General features: G+C 42.4%; 2 protein-coding genes across 2 annotated transcripts; one reads left to right on the forward strand and one right to left on the reverse strand.

Moving 5' to 3' along the window:
- Nucleotides 1-353: 353 nt before the first annotated feature.
- On the reverse strand, nt 354-2,198 carry LOC311038896 (glycosylphosphatidylinositol anchor attachment 1 protein-like; the record flags this gene model as incomplete). The annotated part of the gene is made up of 1 exon (XM_084048522.1): nt 354-2,198. The coding sequence occupies one exon, from the start codon at nt 2,196-2,198 to the stop codon at nt 354-356; it is 1,845 nt and encodes a 614-aa protein (XP_083904648.1).
- Nucleotide 2,199: 1 nt separating this feature from the next.
- On the forward strand, nt 2,200-14,215 carry LOC311039084 (extracellular calcium-sensing receptor-like; the record flags this gene model as incomplete). The annotated part of the gene is made up of 12 exons (XM_084048726.1): nt 2,200-2,222; nt 6,008-6,281; nt 6,758-6,844; nt 7,660-7,929; nt 8,219-8,425; nt 8,854-9,129; nt 9,998-10,225; nt 10,318-10,441; nt 10,530-11,426; nt 12,271-12,441; nt 13,449-13,503; nt 14,212-14,215. The coding sequence occupies 12 exons, from the start codon at nt 2,200-2,202 to the stop codon at nt 14,213-14,215; spliced, it is 2,616 nt and encodes an 871-aa protein (XP_083904852.1).
- Nucleotides 14,216-14,346: the final 131 nt, after the last annotated feature.

Below are 14,346 nucleotides of genomic sequence, written 5' to 3' on the forward strand. Positions count from 1 at the left end.
GTCAATTTGGGGGTCCTTGACATGAAAAAGGTTGAGAACCACTGAGCTAGAGAAGCTCAAGCTACTGTGTTGTCTGTCCACTATGCCGTTTGAACATCCAATGTCCTTCACTCTTAATAAAACATAAGTTCTGAAAAACCTCAAAAGTGATTGCAGCTCCTACCTGCTGACTGTAAGCTTGTATCTGGCCTCATAATGACTTTATTTCATTCTTGAAGGTTTCTATTTAGAGACATTACACCCTGTGCAATCTACCGGTTGAAATAGATAACCAATACAACACCAAACACTGAGATTTCCTATTGCCAAAAAGGTGATTGCAGCTCTTGGCCTGCTGACAGTATCTACAAGTACTACTTCCAGAAAAGAATATTCCAGAGCAGCAGCCAGCAGGGGTAGACCATCAAGGCCACAAGAGGGTAGACCAGAGAGCCATACAGGGAGTTGTCCAGGATTCCCTGTGAGATGGCAGACAGGAAGAGCATCCAGCCATCCAGGAAGCTGACAGGCATTTCCCGCAGCTCCTGGAAGAAGAACACGCTGAAAAGTAGTGTGCCGGCAGGGCTGAGGATGATCATGACGAAAGCTGACAGAAACTTTGGTACGTCGGGTGTGATGAAGGCTGCCAGGGGCACCAAGGTGAGAGCCAAGATGAAGCCCAGGGAGAAGTTGAAGAAGGCCGTGCAACCCAGCAGCAGAGTCAAGTACAAGACAGCCACCAGCTTCAGAACTCTCCAACCCTGCTCCGCATGTTGTCCTGACAGCGGCCTGTGTGTGCTGTGAGGAAGAGCGAGGCCTGCTGTGTAGATGACAATGACCGCCATGACAACAGCCTCCGTCTCAGACAGAGGGAAGTGTCCCACAGCCATCTTCTGAGAACGGATGGGCAGGGTGTACAGAGCCACGCCTGTCAGCTGGCTGATCACGATCGGAGTCAACACGGACAACAGCACTCCCGGAGGGCTGGATGGCAGCTTGACGCAAATGTCTGCTCTTGATGGTGGAGACACAAGTTGAACCCATAAGTCAAAAGCATGAAGCAACGGTATGACAGCGAGCAGGACAAAGGCTGGCATGTAGTAAGCGATGGAGACGAAGTGAGAGAGCGATGACATGAGATAGAAGAAGTAGGAGTGGTGCAGGCGATCCGAGAGATTATTGAGCTTCCGATACATTCCTTCCAGGAGACTGCCGACTTTGGTGGCATCAGCCTTGTACTGGTGAAAACTGTTGATCCCCTTGATGGAGGCAGCATCTATGTGGTAGCGCAAGAACAGTCCGTGGTCACCCCAGGGCCGTCCACTGGCCTGCTTCATTACCATCAGCAACATGGTCTGGACATTATGGCTGTAACCTGACACTGTGTCCCAGTCTTTCCTCTGAAGCTTGCCCTGGATGGTGCAGGGAACCCTTATCCCCTGGCAGAAGGTATTGAAGAGGTTGGTCAGATCCAGGTTGGGCAGCTGACCATTAAGCCCCTCTAGAACCAGGTCTAAGCTGGTGATGACATCACTGCTGAGCTCCAAGGACAATGCTGCCTGGATGGAGCCACCACGGCCTTGGAGTGGAGCCCAGTCCATACCCGTAGTATTGGTGTGGTGGTAGCCCTCCAGCCAGGCCTGCATACCAATCAGGTCATGATCATTCACCAGGAAGATTATATCCTTGGCCCAATAAATCTCACTCCGGAAGGACTGTGCCAAGCCAAGCAGAAGGCCCACAGCCTGGTTGTTGCTATTCCCTGGGTTGGAGGGGGCACTCAGCACCAGGGCTTCGGTGCGATGTGCTCTAGGAGCTCGCAGGATCCCATATACATTAGTACCTTTCACAGTAAATCTCTCTTTATTTTCATCAGGGAAGGGGAGTGTGCGGTCGAAGGTCTGGGTAAACACCTCCAGCCCTTGAGACTGCATGGTTTTCACCAGCCAATCCACGGGCATCCCATCTGCCTTCTTTTTGTGAGCCGCAAACTCCCTGCCAGTGGCCATAGCCATCTCCCCTGCTGTGAAATGCTCCTGAAACACAGTGTGATGAAAGGCATTCTCTGCCATGTGTGTACGCAGCATAAACGGCTCAAAGGCAAGGCCCATGAACCATGCCACGCCTGCAATGTAACATATAACAGAGATCAGGGCTTTCCGGCGGATGAGCACGCTTGTCAAAGCACGCCTTCTGTTTGGATCTAACAGCAGTCCCATCATGAATGCTGTCCTGCAGGCAGGGTAAAGTGTTGTGCACAACACAGAGACGACTTAAGATGGTGCAACCTTCTTCGGCAACTATAAAGGGCCAATATTGTCAAACTGCAAAACCGATGATGTGGCGTGTGACATAACCAGGAAAGGGTGCCCAATGTTCCTCCACACCAAATACTATTTGGGAACATTCATACTTGGGCATGACTGACATGGAACTCCGTATTTGGGCATGTCTGTACATCATTGTAACATCATAGTGATGACGTGGGAAGATGATGACAAAACACATGTAGGCCTACAGATAATGCATGGTTGCAAAATTAACTACACTTCTCCATTTTTGAGTGGTGCCAACCACTCCTACATTTGTCCGTGTGTCCGTATGTCCGTCCGTATGTCCGTCCGTATGTTTGAGCACGGCTGATTGGTCAAGCTTCACGTGACACGTGACAATATGTTGTTGGATTGCAACACAAGGATGCAACCAGGTACACTTTCGAAGGCACCACTCTCTTCACACTGGGTGTGATTTTTTTTAATTAATTGTCACGTATTTGTGCTTGTTAAAAGAAATAAATATGAAGACATGACAGTAGCTATATTTTCATTAAACTTTTAAACCATTTGGGCAGTATACCTCCATGGCCCACTGAGAGCAGTTCTGAGGCACACAAATGGCTGTTCTGTATTATGATGTGATGTTGGATGACTTTTATGCAAAAGAGTGGTCACGTCACGTGTCACATGAAGTGGACAGTAAAGCAATGCAATGAAACTATTCAATTACAATAAAAATCACACCCAGTGTGAAGTGGGCGGTGTGTGGTCATCACAACATGACTCACTTAAAAAAAAGGATAAATTACTTTTTTTTAAGTCCATACTGCTATTCATAGGGCTGCACATGTGTCATGTGTTTCGCTAGCCAATCACAGTCCTGCATTTGCAAAGTCAGCCAATCACATTACAGCTAGTGGTGATGACACTAGCTGTAATGTGATTGGATGACTTTGCAAAAGTATAGATTTGCATTGACTGTGGAAGGGTTAGGGTTGTAGACTGCGTTGTAGACTATTGGCCAATCACGGTGCAGGATTGGTCAGTGTCCAAAACTCACTTATAGGGGGCGGTTACACCGCCCCAAAAATGTAGGCATTCATCAGACATACTTATCGAGAGTGACTTATGAAGTTACATTATTTTAAGTGACAGTCACATCATTGTAGGAGAAATAGGCATTTGTATAAGGATTACACTTTTGATAGTCTAAAAAATGTTAACAAATGGTTTTGCAAGGCATTGACCCATGTGATATTTAATTAGTGCTCTTGGAATGTTTCAACCTTGTGTCTTCTCAATGGCCTATTGATACAGTATGTCTCCTATAGTCCTGGGTTAATTAAAAACAACATGTTTTGTAAGATTACATCACTCAGCTAAGGGACTGTCATTTGGGAGCAGAGCTCATTGCAGGAACACCTCTGTGAGTTGAAGATGCCTTATTGCCTTAGGCTTCAACCTTGTTTTCCCTCACACCTCAGCCACTTTAACTAGCTAACATACATCATCAACTCTGCCATCTCAGTTCCCACTGGAACGTGTCTTTCAAGTCAGTTGCATCATGGGCCTCTGTAGGCTACATGAGAAATGAGAACTTGGTCACTCGGATACTGCTATCACCTCTACTGTCATTGACCCTGATATTTACTGTAATTACAGTCTCAACTTCCTAAGCATTTCACTCTTTGTGCACATGCATACCAAATAATATATCTATTCTAGGCTATATCTACAGTATCTATGTCAAAGTCTCTGTCTGTCTGTCTGTCTGTCTGTCTGTCTGTCTGTCTGTCTGTCTGTCTGACTGCCTGCCTGCCTGCCTGCCTGCCTGCCTTGGGCATAAATCGGGCACCATCTGACTGAACGGCCTCAGTGTCGAGTGGCAATTCGATCCAGTTTCCAAAAAGAGAAGAACCACAAATCTGTCTGTCCACGGGTCTGCGGAAGAATCTCTATATTTTTGGAGAGTGTGGGCACCGGCCGCCTGATTGGCCAAACCAACCCGTCTCCTTCTGCTTCACAGATTGGCCGAGCTTCCCATCACGTATGTACCTCTGCACCAATTTGTTTGTTATGTAGGCATCGTCTTCCCTAATTGGCTAAACCGGACCCGTCGGTTCACTGATCTGTACGGCTTCGCCAATATAGTTGGCGTGGCGACATGTGAGAACCGTGAGCCTGAGATAAGTTTAGCGACTACCTCAGGCGTGGCTTTTACCCTTTTCCTCATTCATACTAAAAGTGTATACATGTGGTTGTTTAGAGAAGTGGTTCTCAAACTTCCTTGAACCCCCTCAAGGAAGTTCTAACCGATAGGTCTATATGGAATTAAAGGGATTTGGTTCCATTTGCTCTCTTATGAGGGCCCTTGAACTTTAAAAGGTCTCAGAACCACTGATTTAGAATATATTTTCTAGCCTAACTAGTGGTGGGGCTCTAGGACAGCGATGATGGTCACTCCATCAATTCATCGTCCAACACTTTACTCCTAAACAAGACAACTCAAAACTATACTGCTCAGATCATTTACTATTTTCAAATTAAGGGTGAACAGCTGGTACTGGGCCGGGGCACATGAACACTTCCTCTATTGGAAGTGAGCACACTCATGTCTATTCTATATTATTTATTTATTTACACTCCCCAATTTCTGTGACACTACCTGCACATAGTTTGAGCTAGAAACTGCATTCAAACGTGTTAAGCTTTTAAGCGTACGTCATGAGGATGTGTTCACCTTTTTTGATGTAAGACTCCACATTTGGGCATAATCCAGGCACACCCACAGACAGACAGAGGCAACTTCAACTTAAGTAGTAGATACATTGATTTTTGAAATATTTAACTTTAATTTCATAATGGAAGTCAATGGGCCTCAGATCAGGCTACTAGGAAGAAAACCCAGGCTGTATCCGCGTATCTGGATCCGAATCAACAGGAAGTTGACATTTCTATTAAAAACAAACAGTACTGGGTTTTGTGATGTTCTATAGTATAGAACACTTCCTTTTTTTTGGTATAGAATCAGCTTTGTTTTCATTTGTTTGCGGGCTGAAAAAGAGCCTCAGAGTGGTTTTGCTGTACAATGTAAGTCAATAAGGAGCATATTTTGAATTCTCATTTTCTAGTCAATGGAGAAATTATTTTTGATTTCTTGCCCACCTTTGGAGTTACATCATGTCAAGGTAACTACACAACCCAAACCTCTACCAAAGTGGTCTTGCCCTTTAAGCCCTGCCCCTACTGACAGATTACGTAATGACATACAGTACAATGGCACAGGGGACGGCATAGCACTGTGTATAAAATGTAAAACTGGACAAAGGACTTGGAGAAGGGGGGGTTAGACCGAGGAGGACAATCATGAGGGCTTCTCTAGACGTACACCTGCTTTCATATGTGTACTTGTACTTGATTTTGTTCTATTCCTCGTCTCCTATGTCTTCCTCCCCTTCCTCTTCTTGTGAGTTACAGGCACAGTTTAATCTCAACCAAATTTACAAGGCTGGCGACTTTATTCTGGGTGGCTTGTTTCATATCCACCTCTCTTCTATCTTCCCTGAGCTGTCTTTTACCTCCAAGCCACAGGACCCCACTTGCTATGGGTGAGTATCACTAATACAAAAGCAAATAGAATTGTTTAGAACAATACTACCACAGGATAATGTGATTGTGTATATTTCTACAAAGATACATAATCAAGGTTACAGGGGCATTTTGTGTGTTAGTTTTGACATCCAAAGGTTCAGATGGGCCCAGACTATGGCTTTTGCAATTACTGAGATCAACAGAAACCCCAGCCTACTACCCAATGTGACTCTGGGATATAGGATTTATGATACCTGTCACAAGCTGGGAGTTGCATTCCGTACAGCATTGTCATTGGTCAGTGGAAGAGAGGAGCAGTTTCAATTGGATGAGCGCTGTGTCGGGTCCCCTCCATTGCTCGGAATAGTGGGTGCTGATTCCTCCACAAATTCTATTGCCATCTCTAGTATATTAGGTTTGTACAGAGTGCCCATGGTAAGTTTCCTACACTTAAACCCCATTTTCAAGTCTCAATTTGATTCATGCTTAATTTAGAGTCTGTTATTATTTACAAATGTATGATATGACAATGTATAGTTTATGTATATATTTTTACACCTTGAAAGTCTCCCTCTCTCTCTCTCTCTCTCTCTCTCTCTGTCTCTGTCTGAGAGAGACAGACAGACAGAGAGACAGAGAGTAGGGACTGTGTGATTGATTATTGTTATGCAAAACCCAATGTCCACATGTCTTAGTAAAAATGTGTCGCTATCCATGGTGCTGAAGGGAACATAGAGCAGTGTTTGCCAAACAATTTTGAGTTGCGGACCCATTTTTATGGCTCGTGAGTAAATATTCATGTTTTTCCCTAAATGTTTTCTCCCTGCTCTGCTCCGCACACAGGCTCTCTGCTTACAGGGAAAATCTTTCACAAAATGTATAACAGAGCAGATGTTTTGTGTCTTTTTCAGGTGAGTTACTATGCTGCCTGCTCCTGTCTGAGTGACCAGATGCAGTTCCCATCCTTCTTTAGAACAATCCCAAGTGATGCCTTCCAGGTGAACTTCTACAGACTATAGATCTGTTGGTATCAAGTAGTACATGTTCCACACACTTGACAAAAACATCCCTCTAGTGCACATACTTGAAAATATGAAAAGACCTTAGGGCCGACTGTCATACTCTACCTTTGGACTAGAACAAAGTCAAACACAAATGCATCGCATTCGAATAATTTTCATATAACTACAGTGCAACATCAATATTATTTTATTGGCAGTGTAACCATATGTAAGTACGCTGTGCTGTGAACATATAAAAAATGATTCAGCCCCCCCCTCCCCTTTCTTCCACAATGCACTGCATTTCTAATATATTTATAGTCAAATAAATTGAGTTTTGTTCAAATGGCCGTGTAGCCAAATGCAATCCGGTGTCAAAAGGCCTCTACAAAAATGTCAATGAAATAAAAAAAATATGTTGAGAATAAAACAATACAAGGAACAAGCAGTTAGGAATCCTTTGAAATTCTACTGAAAAATAGCCTGTCTGCCCTAGTTAATTTCAGAACAGTCCTGGCGAACCATAAATGATACATTTTTAGGAAGGAAGGGCATACAAAATCTGCACTCCTGCCACAATTGGCCTCCGGGCTGGACTTTGGACATGTCTCTAGTAGTGAGTGTAATTGATGTTTCATATCGCCTCTCAATTGCTTATATGTGTTACTGCTGGAGCTGAATGTCTCTGTTGACAGCATTAAAAGAGAATGATTACTTAGGCTATTATGGAATCTGTGCAGTAGATTCACTGTTTTACCCCTATGCGAATAACATAGCCTAAGCACTTATTCCTCCGTTCTTTATCTAATTAGGTACGAGCTATGCTCCAGATAATGAGGCGGTATGGTTGGACCTGGGCAGGGATGCTTTTTACTGATGATGACTATGGCCGCAATGCTGCCCGATCCTTCCAGTCTGACCTGGCCCAGTCGGGTTTGGGTTGTCTGGCATATGTGGAGGTTCTACCCTGGGACCATGACCCAGCTGAAATTCAGAGAATTGTCACTGTGATGAAGAAATCGACAGCTCGTGTGGTCATTGTATTTCCATATGGGAGCTATCTAGTCGATCTCATGGAAGAGGTATAGATGCTAATTTAGTAATTCATAATTACAAGTAATCTGAAATAGCTGAGAATAGCTTTTATTTAAATTGAGCTAAAATTAATTTAAAAAAACTAAACTTAACTGCAATGCAATTTTATCTTTCCAAGTTCTAATCAAATTGCTAAAAAAAATTGTGTGTGGATTTTTTGTTTATCCCCCCCCCCCCCTTCCAACTTTTCAGTATTTTCCACAGTAAGCAAACACATCATACACCATGCACACATCTCACTGCTATAACACATTGTTATATTGTTATAATAAACAGGTGGTAAAGCAGGATGTGACAGGTCTGCAGTGGATAGCGAGTGAAGACTGGACATCATATGCCATACTGGAGTCTCCTCGTTTCCTGCCATACCTGACAGGCGTCCTGGGCATTGCCATCCATCGTGGACAGATACCAGGTCTCAAGGACTTCTTGTTAAATATACATCCTGACAATGACCCTGACAACAGCCATGAAAATAACATAGTGAGTATTTTGGTTCATTTAGCATTTAACCTGCCATGTCTGTTTTTAATTATTTACATGGTATTATATGTATTATTAAATATTGGATAAGTGGTATTTTTTGGTGAAAGTGATAGTGTTTTGTTAAAAAGTTAAAGCTATATTCTGATAGTAATCATTGCGATGGAGTGTTTGTTCAGTAACAGGGGTCTCCCTATCTCTCCAGCTCTTTAATAAAAACAATTTGATGAAATTGGTATCACGACCTGAAAAGGAATTGTCTGTTTAATAAAGAGCTGGACAGACAGGGAGTCTCCTGAGTCCTGTTACTAAACAAACACTCGATATAGCAATGATTACTATCATCATATCTCAAAGAGAGATATTTAACACAGAAATATCACTAAAGGCCTTTACCCTACCTTTACGTTTTCTTTGTGTTCCTTCAGGTGAGACAGTTTTGGGAGTACACATTTCGGTGTAAATTTGCACCCCTTCCGTCAGAGTGGGTGGATGCCGGTGGAAGGATGTGTACAGGACAAGAGGACCTAGGAACAGCAGAAACAATACTTTTGGATTTGTCAGTCTTCAGGCCAGAGTATAATGTGTACAAGGCTGTGTATGCTCTGGCCCATGCTCTCCATGACATGTTGCAATGTGTGCCAGGAAGAGGGCCTTTCATTGGGCACAGCTGTGCCAGTTTGCAGACAATACAGCCATGGCAGGTGTAATACTAATTCCCAGATTATCTGTTTATGTTTCTAGTAAATGTGTAATGAATGTGTATGACATTGTTAAAAAGCAAGAAATATGGTATTATAATTATTTTATAGTGATGTATAGTAATACTAATTGCCTTGCAGTAAATGTTTGTCAGTGTTTTGTGCAGTAACACAGTTAAACAGAAGCTTTTGAGGGGGATACTATGTCGCGGTACACACACACTTGAACATAGAAGGCCATTGTCATGAAAACATTTTAAATAAAGTTTTTCACATGAGCCATATTTTAGTTAATTTAAACCACAAATTAAGGGTGTGCGTAAAAAAATCATTGGAATTGTTTCATTTGGTCGCCTTCGGACGTGTTGTGTCCTAGAGGGAAAAGCTGGTAATTAAACTACGGTATGCAGTTTTTTATTATTATTTTACCCCTGGAAACTACTAGAATATTTTTTTGTATGTAAAAATGTATGAGAATATGAGCCGGTATTTGGCAAAAATAAATAAATAAATAATTTGAATAACCAGCTTGCAAATGAATGGACTAATCCCAATTTTGTTTACATGCACCCTTCATTTGTGGAAGAATAAAATTAGAAAAATGTAATGCCCCTTTTTTGCTGCCCAGACCCTCTTTTTACAAAAATATGAATAGTTCCGATCTGAGGGTTTCTGAGCCGAAATGCAATAATCCATTCATAGACTTTTGGTGAGTAGGGACAGAGGGCTAGGACAAAATACAGCTCATGTCTGTATTGTGTTGTAAATACTATAAGTGTAGTTAATACAACAGCAGTCCAATGCATATTGCATACAGTAGGTTTTTTTAAAGTCTCTTGCTCTTTATAATTTTGCTCATCACCATTTCTAGCTTGTCTATTATCTGGAAATGATAAACTTCACCACATCAATTGGTGAGCATGTATCCTTTGATGAGAATGGAGATGCTTTACCATTCTATGATGTCATCAACTGGGCGTGGCTCCCTGATGGAAGCACAAAGGTTCTTAATGTAGGTGTGTACAAGAAGTCAGCCTCCGGAGTTGAAGAACTCATCCTTGATGAAGACAGAATCTTCTGGAACTTTGAAACCAAAAAGGTCACTTCTTTATAAAACAGCTCATGTTGAGCTCATGATGTGAATGTAATTTAGTTTAAACTTAAATTGATCATTGCTACTTTCCTCTGTAGCCGCCTCGGTCAGTGTGCAGTGAGAGCTGTTCCCCTGGAACCCGTGTGGCCAGAAGGAAAGGGGAACCTGTCTGCTGCTTTGACTGCATTACTTGCTCTGAGGGAGAGATCAGCAATGAGACTGGTAGGTTTAAGTCATGTATGTATGTAGTAGGTTATCTTTAGGCTGGTACTGTACTTGTATATCCCTTTAACCGTGCTGTCTTCATTAGACTCTACAGAGTGCGGCAATTGTCCAGAGGACTTCTGGTCCAGTTCCAATCGTGACCACTGTGTCCCTAAGAGCCTGGAGTTCCTCTCCTACCATGAGGCCCTGGGTATCTCCTTGACAACCATCTCATTGCTGGGCACACTTATCTGTGCCATTGTCCTGGGAATCTTCATTTATCATCGAAGCACACCAATGGTGCGCGCCAACAACTCAGAACTCAGCTTCCTTCTTTTGCTCTCACTCAAACTATGTTTCTTGTGTTCACTTCTGTTCATTGGCCGTCCCAGGATCTGGACTTGTCAGCTGAGGCATGCAGCATTTGGGATCAGCTTTGTGCTGTGTGTCTCGTGTATCCTGGTAAAGACTATGGTGGTGTTGGCTGTGTTCAAGGCCTCCAAGCCTGGGGGTGCAGACATTCTGAGATGGTTTGGTGCTATGCAGCAGAGAGGAACAGTTCTGTCTCTTACTTTCATCCAGGCAACAATCTGCACAGCCTGGCTTGTGTCTGCCTCACCAACTCCTAATAAAAACACCCAATATCAAAGTGATAAGATAGTCTATGAGTGTGTGGTGGGATCAACGGTTGGTTTTGCAGTGTTGTTAGGTTATATTGGTTTACTGGCACTCCTCAGCTTCCTCCTAGCATTCATGGCAAGGAATCTTCCAGATAACTTCAATGAAGCCAAGTTAATCACTTTCAGCATGTTGATCTTCTGTGCTGTGTGGATAGCCTTCATCCCAGCATATATCAGCTCTCCAGGCAAATATGCAGATGTAGTGGAGGTATTTGCTATTTTAGCATCTAGTTTTGGCATTTTGGTGGCACTGTTTGGGCCAAAGTGTTACATAATCCTTTTTAGACCTGAGAGAAACACTAAGAAGTCCATCATGGGTAGAGGTAGCGCCGATACGTAGATAGATGCATAAATTCAACAACAATAAATGTTCTTTGAGTGTATTTTATGTGTATATATATGATTTATTGCTGTTAACCGTGTTAGTAAGACATATCTTTCTTTCAGATTAAATTAAAAGTAGTAATAAAGGCAAAGTATATATATATATATATATATATATATATATATATATATAACAAAAAGGGGACTCCTGCACATCCCAAAAACCCCGTTGGAGGTGCAAGTCTAGTCAGCAGGTATATAACATATAAAAAAGGGGATGAACCTTCAAAGAAGGGACTGCACACTCCGGGAACAGAGATGGACAACTTACTATTGCATAAGTATTTTATTAGCACAAGTGCTAATAAAGTACTTACTATTGCATAAGTATTTTATTAGCACAAGTGCTAATAAAATACATATATATATATATATATATATATATATATATATATATATATATATATATATATATATATATATATATATATATATATATATATATATATATATATATACAGTATGACTGATTATCACATTCATTGCATTTCTTGAACTGATTGACAGTTTGTTTCAACCATAAATGTGTCATACAAGAATGTAACTTCACATAAAACTGTGATGTCAAATAAATGGTGTTTTATTCAATCATTTCAGTTGGGGTACTTTTAATTTAGCTAGGAAGCAACACTGTCATATGACCATGAGCTCTGTTTTCTTACTGTTGAGTTTGAGTAGGTTAGTGGTCATCCAGGTCTTTATTTCAAGTAGGCAGTTGACTATGGTCTGTGGAGGGAGCGGAGTGGTTGGTGTAGTGCTGAGATACAGCTGGGTGTCATCAAGAAGGGGAGAACGAGAAGTGCGGATTCTGCCCCAAGAAGTTCCTTATTGGGAAACCCGACCAAAATCAGTTCTTCCTGGACTACAATGGACTACAGGCCAAGTTTCCTGTAGTTCCAGGAAGACCAGCCCCTCCAGCTGATGTCAATCACCTTGTCTACCAGCACATCCACAGTGAAGGACACCATGACACTCCCACAATAACTTTAGAAGATAATTATGTAAACACCATCTAACAGCACTAATATTTGCAGACACAATGCAAATGTTTATTTACCAGGAAAAACGTACTTATCAAAACCGGATTTGGGTGCAAAATCAGTGAAGTTCCCCATTCAAACTGCAATCCGGGACTCATTTGAATGAAGAAAACCAAATTTTAACTTATGGTAGAGTATGATAATCAATACTATAATTAACCAAATGTGTGTGTGTGTGTGTGTGTGTGTGTGTGTGTGTGTGTGTGTGTGTGTGTGTGTGTGTGTGTGTGTGTGTGTGTGTGTGTGTGTGTGTGTGTGTGTGTGTGTGTGTGTGTGTGTGTGTGTGTGTGTGTGTGTGTCACTCTGAACTCTCAAACTTGCCGCAGGTGTGTCTCATATGACCCCGAGAGGTGTGCGGTGCCAAATCGCAATTCGGACGGACCAATGGATTCCGAGAACTGAAAAACCATGAATATCACGATTATCTGTATCTGTCTGAGAGAACGCACAAAGTGCGTGTGTTCGGGAGACGTACAGTGTGTGAATAGTTGGCAATGTAACCTTGTTGACATACTGTAGTGTTGTCACATTAGAGGACTCACGCGTTATTTTGGTATGAAATCATTGCTAATGTATAAGCCCTGCCCCTACTTCTGCCTCTGCACAGATGGGTGTGACAGATTACGTAAGGGCATAAGGTGGCACAGGGGATGGCCTAGCATTGTGTATAAAATGGAGCAACTGGACTAAAGGATTAGGAAAAGGGGGGTGTTAGACAGAGAAGGAAAGTCATGAGGGCTTCTCTAGACACACACCTGCTTGCATATGTGTACTTGTCCTTGATAATGTTCTCTTTCTTTTCTCCTTTGTCTTCCTCACCTTCCTCGCCTTCTTGTGAGTTACAGGCACAGTTCAATCTCAACAGAATTTTCAAGGCTGGTGATTTTATTCTGGGTGGTTTGTTTTATATCCACTCCTCAGCTGTCTTCCCTGAGCTGTCTTTCACCTCCAAGCAGCTGGATCCCACTTGCTATGGGTGAGTATGACATAATTTGTGATAAACAGTACCACCTGGTAATTTGATGGTGTATATTTCTACAGAGATACATATTCAAAGTTACAGTGGTGTTTTGTGTGTTAGTTTTGACATTCAAAGGTTCAGATGGGCCCAGACCATGGCTTTCGCAATTACTGAGATCAACAGAAACACCAGCCTGCTACCCAATGTGACTCTGGGATATAGTCTCTATGATACTTGTCTCACTCTTGGAGGTGCATTCCGTGCAGCATTGTCATTGGTCAGTGGGGGAGAGGAACAGTTTCAATTGAATGAGCGCTGTGTTGGCTCCCCTCCAATGCTCGGAATTGTAGGTGGTGATACCTCAGCACATTCTATTGCCATCTCTAGTATATTAGGTTTGTACAGAGTTCCCATGGTAAGTTTCCTATTTGAACATTGTGTATTTGCAGCAAAATACAACACCGCTGCTACTGTACTTTATATTGTTATTTCTTTCTGTTTTTTTGTTTTGGAGCAGTGAGCTAAGCGGGGGGGAAATCTAGATGAGTGGTGAGCGATATTGAGCAGAGTGGCAGGGAATGTCTTTGAGCAGTGGAGCAGAGAACAGCCTCGTGATCATGGAGCGTGATTTCTCCCTGCTCTGCTCACATACTCTGCATGCAGGGAAAATGGTCACAAAGGATGTAAGAGTACATTACAGAATATATTTTGTGTCTTTTTCAGGTAAGTTACTATTCCACCTGCTCCTGTCTGAGTGACCGGAATAAGTTCCCATCCTTCTTTAGAACAATCTCAAGTGATACCTTTCAGGTGAACTTCTACAGACAAAAGATCAAACAAGTACTACATGCTCCACAC

Source organism: Gymnoscopelus microlampas (assembly GCF_963454915.1).
Source record: "Gymnoscopelus microlampas genome assembly, chromosome: 22".
Lineage (NCBI taxonomy): Eukaryota > Metazoa > Chordata > Actinopteri > Myctophiformes > Myctophidae > Gymnoscopelus > Gymnoscopelus microlampas.